We start from the raw sequence: 17,897 nt of genomic DNA on the forward strand, positions 1-17,897 counted from the left end.
TTTTCCATTACAAACAAATCTTATATAAGTATCGATTTATGTTTTTTCGTTATAATATAAGTTTAAACAATGACATATGTGTTTATTTTAAAAAAATAACCGACTCCAAAATACACTTGCATTGCCAAATTAAATGATAATTTATATATATCTACTAATAAATTCTTCGATTTTGGATGTGGAATTATTCGTCATTTGACACCTCAATGATTAGGCCATAGACAGTAGAGCTATGCATATAATTTATTGATTTAGTTTTAATTAAACATAAAGATTTAATAAAATTGCTAGTCCATTCAATAGTCATTTAGTTTATTACGTTAGATATTATTTCAGTAGAACCCCTTTAAGTCGAAAACTTCCAAAAATAAAAAAAAAATTGTGTTCCCTTTCGTTCAAGCCCCAAAACCATAACTCGAAATGTTAACACTCTTTTAGTAGAAATAATTAATGAGAGAGTCGTTTTGTGCATTAATAATATGCACAAAATATATTAATTGTTATAGATTTACCAATTAATCCATACGTATTGATTAGTTTAAATTCCTTAGTATTCTGTTAGTATAGTAAGTTCTCAAAATTAAGGTTATTTTTGTTAGTGTTCTAGTATTTGTATGTCTCCTTTTAGGGTAAATATTTCAAACTTTTCCATTTCTGTTTGTCTTGAGCAACATTCATACAGTTTTCCCTGCTAGTTCTATTTTTCATATATTCTTTTGTCGTCCTATACATATCATTCCCGTAGGTCCATTGTTTTAAGTGTCCATGATTTATACCATATTTTGGTTTTGGTATATATTACCCATTTACTATAATTTGAATATTATTCAGTTTAAAGTCAAATACATTATCTACATTAAGGATTCATATTTCACATTTCATACTAAATATTAGAAAGAATAAATACGTCTACAACTTTAATCAAAATTAAAATGATCCATAGGTCGGAATTCGAATAGATTTCGACATTAATTTCGCGTCTCCCTTGAAGTTCGTGTTATAGTGGTTCTATTGCATATATTTTTTAATGTTCTAAGATTATCTGTTTAATGCATTTTCTAGTTTTATAGTCTACGTATCAAATATTTCATAGAAAGCGTTATGAGAATATTAACACGTGATGTTTGATTGCCTTTATATAGATAAACACTTTCAAAGTTTATTATGCTATAAACTTCAATAAGGTTTTATTAGTTTGTTGACTACTTTGCGGTCTTGACTAACTGCCGTATTTTTTCCTAGCCTAACAAACTTAAATGTGACATAAACAATGCGTCAGTTTTAACACAAGACAGATAATTTACAATCTAAAACAAAAATAAAAGCATTTTAATATTTTTTCCGCTTTATAAACACGAAACGAAAAATAGGAGACTAAAGTTACAAACACGACAGCGTAAGTTTGATTTAAAAATTATAAAACTCCTTTTAAAGACCATCAATAGTATGAAATATGTTCCAAAACCAATAGAAAGTATTCATATTCAGTATTCTCAAATATTTATTAGAAAAGATGTCGAAGGCTTAAATGGCCGGCAACGCACTAGCGAGCCATTTCTCATTGTGAGTGTCCATGGGCGGTATCACTTAACTTCAGGTGAGCCTCCTGCTCGTTTGCCTTATAAAATAATAATTAATTGATTGTAAAATTGTCATAATTAATAGGTTGTTCTATAAAATAATAATTAATTGATTGTCGCATTGACGCAATTTACGCCATTGATTGCATTGATTGATTGAGAGGTTCGAAGCCATTAATAACACAAAAATATATAATAACGATAACAATGTTTGTTATAAATCTATTACAATTAATGAGATTCTGTAATAATCTTAGTCGTAATAAGGTAAAATTAAATAATTGTATTATTTGTATTCATGTCTCTGAGAATAAAACTATACAATTAAAATATATAATAAAATAATTGACATATATGATATATCATCTAAAAATATTATCTTGATTGTACATTAACCCATATGTAAACTTTTACCGAGTGTGTAGTCAATTTAAAGTTAATTTTACATTGCCTCAGTGCACAGATCCTTTAAATCTTCCAATTTTGTTACCACAATGCCACAGATGCTAGTTACCGCACGTTCTTGTAGCTTAGTACTTCCGTGTTATCCAGAAATAAGTGCAATAAAGCTCTTGTAAAATTGTCTTTTGCTTTTAACCTTGTTATAGTATGTAAGATTATTTGAGTGTAGTTTTTGAAAGTATAAACAATAATTTAGTATTATCAATAGAATTTTAATGCTAATATTGCAGCAAATTTTGCTGCAGCTGCAAGCCAACAATTGGCAGAAGGTGACAAAGGACTGGGAGCGCTGGAAGATTCTCATTTCTCATCATCTCATATGTCAGTCGCAGAGCGGAGTGTGTAAGCAAAATTATGAATTTAAAAATAAAACTAGTACATTTAAAAAAATATAATGTTAGAATGAGGTCCTAGATTAATTATTGTCGTAATTAGTGTTCACTTTAAACTAAGATTTTTTAGACCCGCTATCCATAATTTATTTTAGGAGACTAACATTATCCTAAAACAAATACTATTAGAAATACCATACAAAACACATTAGTATTGGTAGCAGTCATGTGTACTGACGCTAAAAATATCAACAAATAAACTGTATCCGATACACAAAAGTTATTTAAAAGATTCTATACAACTTTCCAAAACATTACCTAGGAAGTACATTATTTGGCGAGCCCCCACAAGTTAGTCTTATCTTTAAGATTTATGTTAAGGTACAAAAGAGGAACGAAACAATTTACGAAATCTGCATTTTCAATAAACACAAGTTAAATTAAATTCTGGTAGTCTATTCAGATAATTTTAAAAATAATCTATATCTTTTTATGGTAGGGAAGATTGGGAGAAAATTGCTTAAGAGAAAGATGGAGTCTGTTTGAGGAGGCTTGTACTCTTGAAGAGGTCGTTGGAAGAAAATCTGTAGGTATAAAATTTTTATTGTGTGTATCTTTTGTATAGATGGATGAATGATTAAGAAATTAATCAAGCTTGATTATTGTATATATATTTACTGAATTCGGACATTATCTTATGAGCTAAGTGATTGCGTAATAAATCATTCTGTATATAAATGAGTAATACTTTATTGGATAATTAAATATTGGACGGATACATTTTCTTTATTGGACAAACGGGTGCGACGGGGCTCACTTGATGTTAAGTGATACCGCCGCCCATGGACACTCTTAGTCCCAGAGGGATCGAGAGTGCGTCGCCGGCGTTTTAAAAGTTTGTAAGCTCTTTTCTTGAAGGACCCTAAGATGAATACCTATATAAGTAAAAATAAATTTGATTATTTTTTCGCATACAACTAAAAATTCATTGTAACGGAAACAGTTTAGGTTAGGTCATTTATAGGTTGCCCGTGCAAAGCCAGATGGTTCGCTTGTAGAATAGAATATCTTCTTGTGAATCTTCAATACAGTTAAAATCAAAATCGAAAACTCCGAGCGGCTCGATCCTTTGGCGTTGCGTAGAAATGTGGGGTCACTCTGCATCTTCTACCGCATTTACCATGGAGGAGGAGAGTAGTTGTTCGGATTAATACCTGCAGCTGAGTTTCATCATCGGACATCGAGGCAGAATACAAAATTCCACCCGTATCACCTCGACGTCCGCCGTTCCACGACTGAGCGTTTTTCAAGGCAATTTTTGCCGCGCAACACCGCTATGTGAAACTAGCTACCCACTGAAGTATTTCCGAACCAATTCGACTTAGGGTCCTTCAAGAAAAGAGCGTATAAATTGTTAAAAGGCCGGCAACGCACTCTCGAGCCCTCTGGCATTGAAAGTGTCCATGGACGGCGGTATCACTTAACATCAGGTGAGCCTCTTGCCCGTTTGCCACCTATTTTATAAAAAAAAATCAATGTATCATACAACCTCCATTAGGAAAATTCTCGTAATGTTTTATATTGCTTTCAAAAGCTAATTTTCACCCCAACGCTCGAATATATTATCATTAAGATAAAACAAAGCACAAAGTGGACAGTGAAAAGGGCTCAAATGGACTTTATAAAGTAGCAGTACAAAAGTTAAAACCGTAACACATTTACTCCGAGAAAGGCAATTTTGTTTTTCATTTCGAAAACAAGAGAAATGGCGTTTGGTTTTCGCCAGTTTTCTAAACATGTTGTACTCGAACGCCTCAACCAGAGATTAAATCAAGTTAATGGTTTTGAAACTAATATTTGGTAATGTACTTTGTAATAATTGATATTTAAAAAAACATTAGAATTATTTATAGCAGAAAATATTATAATTATATCTATAAATTTCCTACGGACTAATAAACGTAAGTTTTATATATGAAATTTTTGGCCCTGGCTGACCAATGAACTTTCTATGTGCGGTTATAAATGCGGTCCGCTAATGAAGCCGACATGCTTTAGACACAAAAAATCGGCGTGTGTCAGGCACATAAGGTTGATCACGTACACGATCGGTGACAAAACGATTTCACTACTCGTGACTTTTGTATACGATTCGATTAGTGATACACCCGCTTCGATACACAGATGAATATATAAATTCTTAAATAAAACATAAATTTGCAACACCCCATGGAACGCTTATATCTCACACCAAACCAAAATATAATATTTTTGTTACAATAACACATCGACACGTTGCATAATATACGTATAGGACCCATATTGTATATTTATTTATACTTGATAATACAGCATAATTAAAATAATTTAATGATAAAGAAAGCAACGGACAGCCGGCTTTCGAGCAATCTCTTATCAACAATTGTAAGGAACAAAGAAATAAGATGATCGCAAGAGGTGCAAGATAACATAAGATACATACAATTACTTAAACATAATGAATGGAACAAAACAACTGTTAGTCTCATTATTAAACTCGGTTCTTAAAAAACTTTCTAAATTCTACCAATCTATTGAAACATTAATGATTATTCTATAAATTTCACGTATAGTAGTGTTCACAAGTATAAAAGATTCTATCACAAGTTGTTATCGGAAATAAAGATCTAAAGCTAGATTAAAAGTAAAAAAGGTATATATATTATTTTCATATATTTATTCAACGTTGAGGAACAGTTGGCTTAATCCCAAACTGTAGCAACACCAGCTCATATGTGACTATTGTTCCAGCAATCTGTAGATACAATATAAATTAATTAAAATATAACTTGGATTATTGTTTACACGGGCTCAGGTAAATCGCACAGTATATATTTAAAAAAAAACTGTAAAAAAACGAAAAATATTTACAGCAGTTAGTTTTGGTATAATTAATACAAAATTTTATTAAGAATTTGTTGACTTTTGTCTGTGTCGCGTAACTTCTTTAACGTAACTGTTAATTTTTCGAAAGTTTCTAAATAACTATAAAAGTTTTAAGTAAAATATTCTCTCTCTTTTCATGAGAGTGTTAACACAATTTAACAGAAATAGACGTCTAGTTTTGTATGATTAAGCGGAATATCAAACGTGTTTTAAAAATGTAGGTAATAATTATAAATTATAAAACCTCACTGTCAAAACCAATCCCCTTTTCACTTGAAAGAAGCGAAGACCACTCAAGGCTACCGATTCTCCATGGACCTGATCAAGGAACCTTTGAACCTAAAATTATAATAATAATTTAATATTTGGAGAAGTTATCAAACTAGTTGATCAAATGAGATTTCCGTAGATTATCTTGCCCAAATTTGATACGTTTATTCCACGTTCAAAGTGATTTCATAAATTCTAATAATGTGCACAAAGCTGACCCCGGAGGCTTCTTATTATTATGATTGGCCATTTATATACCAGACATTACTATTTAATTATTCACAAAAAATACATAAACCTTTTTAGGTCTGGGCCTCAGATTTCTGTATCTGTTTTATGATCATTTGTCAATCTAAAACACACGCCGTCGACTTTTTGGATCCAAGGCGGTTTCCTTACGATGTTTTCCTCCACCGTTCGAGCGAATGTTAAATGCGCACATAGAAAGAAAGTCCATTGTTGCACAGGCGGGGATGGAACCTACGACTTCAGGGATGTGGGTCGCACGGTGAAGCCTAGTGGCTTGTGGCCAACAATGCTCAACACACTTCACATAGACATATACATTGACACAAAGGTCCCTTGTAACCTATCGATGACAAAAGACTAGTGTCTGAGGCACGATTTTGATTTGTATTCATTTTTTCTAAATATTTATTACTGTGGGTTTATTTTATTTTGTTTTAATTCTATTAATAGTATATTAGTATAGTGGGCTGGTCCCAGTTTGTAGGTGACACACCTGGAAACGCTCGTAAGTTATTGCATTATATAACTCCTTGATCTTAGCAACCGGAACCCTCAACCAGTTAGTGGTTAGACTGGTCGAGGAATAGGCCTTTTAGGTTGAACAAACACATTTGTTTATAAACATTTTGTACAAAACAATAGCAGAACACGTACTGAGCACGTATCGCGTTCGTCTTCTGTCTCCAGCGGCAATGCTGTAACTTTTGTGAATGCACAGCGTTGCACACTTGTTCACTGAGAAGATTTTCTGCCAACAGTTGATAATATGGATGGGCAGGAAAACGTTGTGCTTTGTAATATATTCTTGATCATTCAAAAATTACTAAGCATAGTGCGCGCACAATTAAATGTGTGTGGTAGCGGAAGCAAGACTGAGTTCACGAACAACAAGTGTGTGCACGCACACATGTTCATAGTTGTGCGTGAACTTTGCTAAAATATTCAAGCAAAATTTGTTATTGTTCGCTTGAGTGAGACCAAAACCAATTTATTAAACTTTAATAGTTTTTTTCCGGGGCCAACGGGCAGGAGGCTCACCTGATGTTAAGTGATACCGCCGCCCATGGAGACTCTCAATACCAGAGGGCTCGCGTGTAGTACATAGTTCCTTACCTCAGTACAGTGCATAGAAGGTGGAATTTCATACAAAGCAAACGCTGGTTTTTTGCTTGCAGAATAAACTCTTGCCGCTATCAACGACACAGCTAGTGACCGCATCACGAGGAACATGAAGGAATACATAAAATACACAGCTTGTTCGTAACCTTTGAGGGGCCTGGAAGTTGTAAAAAAATAAATGCATTGTAAATTATGCGACATGTTTGTAGACCTTACCTCTTATCGTCGCCATTATTGCATGATGGTAACGCTTTTATACCGTCTCTGAAATGTATAATAATGAGATAAGTTTACAAGGTTTTAAATTTTCAAAACTCATCAAATGTATTTATAGATAAAAATTGCATTGCATTACAGGTAACTAAAATTGTTAATAAGGCAACGGGCGGCCTTATCGCTAACGACGGTCTCTTCCTGACCTACCCTACCCTAGTAAGGTAAAAAACTAAGAATAAAGTGCATAACTAAGTAAAAACTACAAATAATAATTAAGATACAATTACCAAACTATTATCTAAAAAACCAAAAGCTACTTTCATCAAAAAGAATCACGAATGAATGCTAGGTTTCAACAGTCAGTAAGAAGTTTATAAGAATACCATAGAAAGCGCCAATTTTCTAAATTCATACGTATCTAATATTTATACGTATTTTTTTTCAACCCTTGGGTATCTTTGAACCCTTTAATTTATATTCCATAAATAATGTTCACTTATATATTTGCCAGGCAATAAATATGCTTTATGAAAATAATAAGATACTCAATAAAAAAATATTGTACTTTTTCGTGAATTTCTTTTTCAATTCAATGTTGCTGAATTGCTTTAAAAGTTAACTAATACAATTTGTTAACATCTTCATAAATATATGATCCTAAGTGAAAACTGTATTTAACGAGTCTGAGTTGTAAGTTACAATTGAAATAAAATAGTTGAAAATGCATATAAATAAAAATGAATCGCAAAGTATGTAGCTAAGCACAAAACTCGAAGACTGCTCGACCATTTCCAGTAAGTTTTTGATTTATTTCTTGAACTCTGAGGAGAAAACATTTGAAAATATAAACAAAAATTATGTAGTACCGAAGGTTATTCCGAAATAGCGAACAGTTTCATATGTTGATAAGTAGATACTAAAAAAGTAGGTAAAAGTATAAAAAAGGCGTTAAGGCGAAATTAAGTTCGATTAGTCACTTTCAAATGAATTCACATTGTTAAACAATAGATCCGTAACTGTGGACTTTGTTTTTATTAAAAACTAATACCGTTGTAATTTTTAATGTTTAACGTTAATGTTAGTAAAAAAATGTGTGCTTATACTAGTGTACACATGTAAGATGTGAAACTTCTTTGTTGAAGTGAAATGTGAAACTTTACAGATATTGGTTAGTAAAGTTAAATTATATAAAGTTTAACAAAACACTTTTACTATCATAGACATGAATACAAATAATACAATTATTTCATTTTACCTTATTACTACTAAGATTATTACAGAATTTCATTAATTGTAATAGAATTATTACTATCATTGTTATCGTTATTATATATTTTTGATATTAATGCCGCCTAAATCTCTTCCAATCAACCGTGGTAGGGACAAGAAAAAGATGACGCGTAACTAAAAATGTGAGGCGTAACCGAAATATGTGACGGTAATATTTTTCATGGCCGTAAAAATATGGTTTAAAAAAATACATTTTACAATACTTACGCGAGAGTATTTAATAATTGTAAACAAATAAAAAATAAATTGTTTGCAAATGATATGAAAATTATTCCGCCTATAACGTCGTCCAATCGTCGGACTAGGCTCGTCGCCCGGTTGTACTCCTCTCTCATATTACGCCAAAAGCTATTCGGTATAAACTGCAAAAAATATTTTACAACTAGCGAAAAGTTTGTTAATTTTTAAAAAATTGTAGGCCAAGTTGATAACAATTCTGAAGCCGAAGATTGGAAGTGCAACACCAATGTTATCTTTCCATTCTCGCAATACATTCTAGTACTGGCGTGTCTTTGCCTCAAACGCAGAGTCGTGACTTAGAATTAAGTTTTACTACTATACGTCAAAAAAGGTATTGGGTTACGCTAGGGCACATGATTTGTCAGGTAGAGACAGCCCCTTGTATAGAAATAAAAATTAAACACACCCATACCCGTGGAGGCGGTTATCGTCATATACATATCGTCGAAAGATTAAGTAGCGAACAAAAAATGGTCATTTATAAAATATTTTAATTTCAGTTTTCGTCAATAACGGATCTGTATGGACAAATACAATAAGCTTCAAGAGCTGAACTGCTGGTGCAAAATTGATGATTTTGTATATAATATATAAACAATATTGTCGTGTTTTTAAAACTATAATTAATATATATATACCTTGCCTTTAGCTTCCAATATCTTCCTATTAACTTGTTCCAATCGTGATGTCAAGTAAATACTCACGCAGATGACAAATAAGTTTGCAAAATTCCAATTAAATGTACACTGTATATTTATGAACTGAAAGATTGTGTTTAATATTAATAAAAGATCTAATTAAATATTGGCCTTCTGGCTTAAACATGCGTCTCCCAACTCTGAGGTCGTGCAAATTCCAGTCATTTGGCAAAATATTTGTATAGGGTTTTAGGCAATGTATTTCTCATCATGAAGAAGTATATTTACAGTTTAATGCGTATTAAAAATTTATCGCCTATGTGTCCAATTCACAGATTATACATTAAATGTTATAAAGTAAAAGGTTTTAGACCCAGAATTATAAAAATATTTATAACAAAAATGATGAAACGTTCAGATCTGACGTCAAGTCCAATATAGGGTTGTAGAGCCATAGAATTTTTATTTTTAACAGAATATATGTGTTGAATTTGATTACCTGTACAAATATCCCTAAGTAGGTCTTGTATTCAACAACCGTAAAGATCCAAGGGAAGCTATGCATAATAAACCCACCATAAGTGTCAAATTTATCGTTTGGGCAGTCCATTACATATATAACTTTAGAGAAATCGGCTAGAACATGTTCCACTGAAATTTTTATAATTTACGATAAATGGAGATGCTATAAACAAATAAAAATGTCCGTCCCTTAAATGTTTTTATCGCCCTTTACGCAATATTTCTTCAGTAGAAGTTTATCATAAAATAGTATCAAAAATTATATTTTAAAACAGTTCTATTTAAGTATAAATAATAGTCTTAGGAAAATACACATATCACTTTTACTTAAGTCCATACGTAAGTCCCAAAATTAATAGGCCTTACTATGAAATTTAAATGAAGACAAAGATTATTAAATGGAAATAGTTAAAATTTTCAATATAGCCCAACTATAGCTGTTATTTCTCCTATGTTTAAACGGAGTTCACTCACAGCCTCCTAATTACTAGCCGATTATGCCTACTAAACTTAGACCAGTATTTAAAGTACATATTAAACTATCCAATGCAAAAGAGTTTCGACATGATACTTAGAACTAAATTGGGCCGGTTCATTCTGGGACCACAAGTATATTGATTAAATTGATTTGTATAAAGTAGGTTTAGCAAAATAAATCTAAACCCTTTTAAATGTAGACACATTACAGTAGTACGCTTACATTTCCTCAAAGAGACATGGAATTTCCACGTATAATTTTATTGGGTTAATAAGCCAGGCGTAACGGAGCGTTCCATTGCTACGCAGCACATCGTAGCAACATTGCGTAGCATACTGTCAAAATCACGTAGCATGAACGTCATATCACAATGCATCTAATACTTTATCTGTATGTTTTGATAGTTGAAGCATTTTAAGATTTATTAGTCCTTTGTAGATAAAAATATAATCATGATTTAACAAAAGGATCTTGGATGGTTTAAGAAGTGGTTTATCAAGTGAATGAGAATATTTTTTTTGAAGTTATACTTCTTTTGGCGTTTAGGGAAAAATGGTGAGAGTAATTTTTACGATGCGCGCGCACACCGTCACAATAAACCGAAAAATATTTATTTCTTTAATAAGGTAGAAATATTTTTGTGATATTTAAAAAAACTTTATTAAACTAGATAATGCGTTATAATAAAACGTTCAATGTATTATAATACCTGTCTCATATATTATTAGAATCATTTTTTCTAGAAACGTAGAATAAGGCATAAGATAAAATGTTTAGAAAGATTTTATCTTGTTACGCCAAAGAAGTATAACTTCTAACGCGTGTACATAAGTTCACACACATGTTTTTTACCTGTTTTGATTCCTTTTCACACAATGAACAGTGTCATAAAATATTTATGCGCTCAACAATCACGCCTACATTTATTTTAGAGTGCTACTGTTATTTAGGAAGACTCAATACTTAACAGAATATCTCGCAGAACTTTGTTTAAAATTTACACGTTACATGTTATTTTTATTTATTGAAATGTTACGTAATTTGAATTGTTTTGCTTTTATTGATTTATCAAATGAACTGTTACAATATTCAAATTAAAGTCGTCAATCATACATGTCACAATATTATAAATAATTACTCAACGGGGAAGGTGATTAAATTTTTAAAGGCAATGTGCCTCTATAGCGTAGGCGAGTATTTGGACCATAGATTTGACACCAATTGTAAATAACTTAACTTTGACATTATTTTATGATCTTATTATAAGACAATGTAAAAATTGATATGACATTTTCGTGCCTAATTATATTTGGCTGATTGTGCGGATATTTGTAGTTGATGGATCTAGCCACTGTACCACTATCTTGGCAAATAAAAGATTTATTGTTATTAACTATAGACTATTAAATAGTCTGTAAATTTGAAGATTTAATAATATTGGCAAATCAAATAATCCACTTAACAGTTTTGAACTAATTCGACTTATATTATATTTTACTGCTCCGACTTTTACCTATATATTATTTATAAATGTATCTACTTTGTGAAAAAATAGGAACTTATATTAAAAAAACTCACCCAAAGCCAATGTCAAAACAACGATACATGACAAATTACATTTTGTTACGAATGCTCCATCAATATTTGGGTATATTGTCTCAACTTTAGTGATATAATTCATCAATTTGGGCCATTTGATAGCGGCACGAAAGAATAAAATTGTTGTAATACAATTCGAACTTCCAAACACCATTGGGGCTGAAATATATTAAAAACAACTATGTTTTAGAAATCTTTGATTGCCTAGAAGATATCGCAATAAGTTCCCTGCCCTGGTTAAGTGGCGGTGGCGGTTATTGGAGTATATTAAAAAAAATGATTCACTTTCTTCGAAGGTAAGTGTCAACTGTGTTTAATCGTTTCAAACAAGAGCTTATAACTAATATGAAATTACGGGTAGTAGGGTTGCACTAACAAAAAACTGTAACTTGACTGTATTAGTTTTTAAATCTAAGTGAGACATCTGTTACCTATAACGAATACAAGTGATACCAACCTATTGTATATCGGAAGCGAGAATGTTATATTATAATTCATAAACGTATGAACAAGTTAAGCGGTCAGTTATTACTACCAAAACTAACATTTGAGAGTATAATGTCACTCCTCAATAGTTATTTATATCATAACTTATTGTTGGTATACCAAAATTTAAATATATAAAGTTTATATGTGTGATAATACATTATTATTAACATTGTTGGTAGTATAATAATTAGTTACACATAATTAACTAATGTCTTCTTTTAAATTTGTTCGTAAATATTCTACAAACACCCTTTACTCACTAAGACCTTCTAGTAAAAATGATTCCACGTACATCCAAACCAATATAATATGATAAAAATATTTAATAAATTACTGGAAAATTTTAAGAATGGAACAAATAACTTGAGGTTTACCAAATTGTTAAAGGAATTATTATATAAGAAATGTTACACCGTTACAGAGTATCTGATATATTATTTCTTCATAAAAGTTAAGTTTGTTAATAATGTTAAGTACTTTCTACTTTTCGCAACTCAACAACAAGCAACTTTTGGCTTCAGCCAAAGCAAATATAACAAATAAATAATGTATCTACTTATTAGATTAAATTAATAATTAAATTTATAAGAATATAATTAACTATCTATAATAAAGCATGCGCTCTCACAACATTGCTGTGCCTATTGTAAGGTCCTTATTGTAACAAAATTATGCATCTTACGGTAGCAAGAGACCAATTGCGGTATGCCGACTAGCGCGAATCATATAGATTATTGATTTGTTCGTTTAACGTTTAATCTACAACTTACAGAACTGAAGTGTTTTATATATGATGAACTATCACGATTAATAATAGGAATTTGGACTTCTTTTCTTTGATGCAAACGTTATTTATAGTTATAATAAATTAATTACTTATTGAATGAAGAGATGTGTCTGAAAACATTATTATGTACATTGTACAGAGTAAAAATACCACAAATTGTCCCACTATTGTCAAGATACTGTAGATACTACGTACAGATATATATGAAAACCTGAAAAATAAACATTATATACAATTTATCTATATATATATATATATATACAAATGAATCCCTATTTCCCTTGGCCACGGGTCACGCGTGAACGGCTGGACCGATTTTGCTAATTCTTTTTTTGTTGCATTAATTATTGTCAAAAGATTCTAATGAAAGAAAAAACTAGAAAATTGCTCGAAAATTTAAGAATACTTAACCACCATATTAAATAATTCAAAGTATGGCTTCGATCGGAGGTATTATATTGATAAAATACATATCAAATAATTATAGTCGCTAATTGTTTGTGGTATTAATCTTGAAAATCCACGTTTATCATATGGCCAATTATATTTCGCCTGTTTCCCATGTTTGTACAAACAAAATTATTTATGTACACGCCAGAAAAACTAACAAAGAATTTAGTGTATCATAAAGCGTTTTTAGTTAATTATCCCAATTGAGGACATCGTCGGGTCCGCTAGTTTTTAATAAAAAACAAATAACGACAAAATATAAAGCTCGATTTAACCTGAATTTCGTATCAATTGTCAAGTGTTTATAAATTAAAATATTTCAAGATACATAACACTTTACCTCACTTTATTTGTGTCAATATTAGTGATTCCATGCACGGGGTTCAATCCAAAAAATTGACCAATTAAAATTGTTAACTTCATTGCATTTTGGAAGGTTGGCCTTTCTCTTATAATGTCCATATTTCTATATGTTTGTACTAAACAAAAACTTTAATATTAAATAAGTAAAAATCGAAGAACGAATAAAAAGATATAGGGAAACACTTAGCAGTAGCGAAGATGAGATAAGTGAAGGAAATTAGAGGATCCTTTTAAATATTTTTAAAGGTTATTGAAAATTATATGAAGAAATAGTTTAAGTTACAATAAAATAAGTCGGCAACTTGATCGCAAGCCATTTGGCAGTGTTACTTATCATGAGCGGTATCACGTAGCATTGATTCTCTTACGTATTTACCTTTACAGTTGAAGATAAATAAACAGTTTCTATATCCGGTCCCTATTCAAATATCTCACACCGATGGCACGCTTCCTCCGTAAGTATTTTGTTCAGAGTTTTTGAACTTCTTCGATATATATCTATCTATCTAGAGATCGCAAATATCTCGAAAGGGTTAAATTTTTTTTAAATTACCAAGCAAAGTTACCACCAGTATAGTAATACGTAAATAACTTTTTTGTATAAGAAAATTTAACTTTTGGACACCTCATCACACTACAATATTTTGGTACTGAATGAGGCGAAATGATTAATGCCAATTAAAATGTATTGCTTCGTACATAAATCAAATTACAGATAACATCAACGTTTTGAATTTCAGCGTCGATACAAATTATTTTAACGAATGATCGAAGATACAGTTTATATCTGTAAAGGTGTCAAAAGCAATAATTATTCAAAAAATTGTTTTTGTCTATGACAATTTAAACTCGCTTTCAATAAACCATAAACTAAACATAGAGTATTCCGTTAAAATCTCTGCAACTACGTTTTATTTAATTTGCTAAGTATGAAATATTATTGTTAATATATACGTAGTTGGTCCCAAAGTTCTGCCACTGGCATATTATTTTTAAATTTCGAACATGATTTTATAAAAATATTATTGCATTCTATTTATGAATGTTTGACTAACAAAAAATATTTCCGAATTTTTCACGAAGAGTGGACATTGAAAGAAAATCGAATAGCTGTTATTGCGTTGCACCGCTCTGTGGCCACTCGACGAGTACTATTTTCAAGTTTCAAGAAAATAAATTGAATATAACGCTTAGGTTTGTGTACCGTACTATTGATAGGTACAATGAAGTCTCCAGTGTTGAGGACAAGAAAAGAACTGGCCGGCCACGCTCTGCAAGAAAACCAGCAGTCTTACCTATCAAGGCGCGGATAGCAAGAAATCCTGTTCGAAAACAGAAGTTGATGGCTTTGCAGACGTGTCTTAAAAAAGGTTTTAAATGAAGATCTTGTTCTACGAGCATACAAAAAAAAGAATGGGCACATATTTTGCAATAAGGCTTAAGAGAGCGCGTGTATTGCTAAAGCAGTACGCGAAATACCGACACCGTGATATCCTCTTTACGGACGAGAAAATTTTCGGTATTGAAGAGAAGTACAATAAACAGAATGCCAGGAGTTTTGTAGAAGCTGGAAATAAAGTTCCGAGGGTGCAACATGGACATCATCCATCATCTTATCATCATCATCTTTGCGAAGGGGCGCCGCGGCGCTGAAGGGCCAGTTTTAAAAATAAGTGAGGTCATTTCGAATAATTTCATGCTATTTCTATTGTTCAATTAAAACACTATATATTGATGTATGAAAAATGAGTACTTTCATTATTTTCATTTATGACAGAACTTTAGGACCGACTACGTAGTATTAAAATAATTTGGTGAAACACAGCAGTGTAGACGAATTTATCAGCGTAAATAAATCAGTGCCGCTGCAACATGTTTAGGTCTGGACCTCAGATTTCCGTATCTGGTTCGTAATCATTTGCCCATCTTTAAGACAAGTAGATCATCAGCCTCTTGTGCCTGACATACGTCGTCGTTTGTGTCTTAGCCAAGCCGGTTTCCTCACGACGTTTTCCTTCATCGTTCGAGCGAATGTTACACACTTTTGTACTGCACTACGTAATTTACGCAGATAGAATGCAAGTTTATTGGTGCACAGCCGGGGATCGAACCGACGACCTCAGTGACGATAGTCGCACGCTTATGCCACAAGGTCAACACTGCTCTGAATTTAGCAACATACAAAAGTTTCTTAATAATATGTACACAAAGATTCGTATAATTATATTACTAGACTAAGAAGAAAATCACGATGAAATTTTTCGCGTAAGACGCTTAGGCTAAAACAGTTTGCCGTTTTAATTTAAGTACATTTAAAAAATTCAAGACAAAAAAGTACTTAAATTTAAAACACTAAAGTAATTCAAAAATAGAACTGTTTATACTTGCTACAAATCTCGGCTTAAACTTGGAAATTCATTTATCCCAAGAATCCTGTTGGAATTAAGTTCTAAGGAACACCTGTGCACAAACTTACATGGAGTCTTATATCAACTTGAGCTCAATGAATAATTCTGCTAACGATTTTATTTGACTGCAGTACAAAGTTATAAGACGTTCATAATGGTATTAAACCAAGCTCTCTCAAGAATTTTATTTATATTCAAATTTACGAGTATTTTTTCGTATATTACGAATACATATTTACTTATAAACGTTAGTTAAAGTATCTAAATGAAACATAGGGTAGACAACCTTCCTTAAATTCAATTCATAAGACCTAAAATAATTTCGCCGAGAATTCAATTCAGACTTTAGAATTTCGGCATTTGTGTCACGTGTGGCGTCGTTCATCTCTTTTGAAGGTATAAGGTATTTATCATTTATAGTAAATAAACACACAATCGACAAAAATAACGTAAAAATTGTAACTTATCTACGTTTCTGGTGATTTTGGCCAAAATTATGTGTGAAATTTCAAATATGCATTGTAAACTTTTCTTTATAACATTCCCAAGGTTATAGAGGTATTATGCAAGTTGTCTTACTTGGCACGTCGGAACTTTAAAGTAGTAAAACAAACTGAAGTATCACCTTGTTTTGACAGTCGATAAATTGACGCGACGGAAACCAAATAGTTTCGTAAAAAATATTCACCTATATTTTATCATTTTAAATTATTAAAAATAACCATAATATAGTTTTTACTCGTTCGTTTTATTAATTTTGAAATTTTAATTTAAGCCACACAATAATTGGATGTTTTTAAATAAGGGTTTGTTCTTAAATACGGCCTCTTTTATCCGCTGGGATCCACAAATAAAATACTTATATTTTATGATAATAAAAAACAACCACTTTAAAGACTATTTGATAGATAGATTAACAACCAATATTTTACATAAAACCCTGCACACGAAGTGTTCAATATACAGTATATTTTTATTATGCTGTTGATATTTGTTGTATGAAAAATATCTTTCCTTAAATTGTACTATCTATCTACTACTACTATCAATTATCGACGCATAGTTTAAAAGATAATCAAACCTACTGCTAAATCCCTTCCTTTCGCTTCCTTGCAATTAAAACCACCGTAGAAATAATACTAATTAAAATTACACAACACACATTTTGATTGCAAACAGCGAATTATGTATTATGGCTTATTATTATTATTATACGAGATGTCTTCGCGTGTTCAATAGTTATGACATTTGTAAACATTGCGACAAATTTTACCACAAACTCCTTTTATGAACGGTTTATTGCCGACAGTCTCACAAAACGAATCTTACGTACATAGATCACTTCATAAATCAAATCGCGTGTGAACTGTCTTCATAAAATATATCTTAGTTCTTCGGTGTCTGCATTCACACACGTAATCGTAATTCATAACTTGTAATTTTTTTTATGTAACTATTTTAAGACAAATCCTAAAAGATC

At 31.4% G+C, this 17,897-nt stretch overlaps 1 protein-coding gene across 1 annotated transcript; it reads right to left on the bottom strand.

Annotated features, from left to right (window-relative positions):
* Positions 1 to 2,894: 2,894 nt before the first annotated feature.
* LOC123714420 (gustatory receptor for sugar taste 64f-like) lies at positions 2,895 to 14,108 on the bottom strand. Its single transcript, XM_045668661.1, has 11 exons — positions 13,987 to 14,108; positions 13,286 to 13,407; positions 11,900 to 12,079; positions 9,821 to 9,972; positions 9,322 to 9,444; positions 8,651 to 8,805; positions 7,154 to 7,201; positions 6,932 to 7,094; positions 5,549 to 5,638; positions 5,128 to 5,168; positions 2,895 to 2,958 (listed from the first exon to the last, which is right to left on the bottom strand). Exons 1-11 carry the CDS (start codon positions 14,106 to 14,108, stop codon positions 2,895 to 2,897), a joined length of 1,260 nt encoding a protein of 419 aa, XP_045524617.1.
* Positions 14,109 to 17,897: the final 3,789 nt, after the last annotated feature.

Source organism: Pieris brassicae, chromosome 9 (assembly GCF_905147105.1).
Source record: "Pieris brassicae chromosome 9, ilPieBrab1.1, whole genome shotgun sequence".
Classification (NCBI taxonomy): Eukaryota; Metazoa; Arthropoda; class Insecta; order Lepidoptera; family Pieridae; genus Pieris; species Pieris brassicae.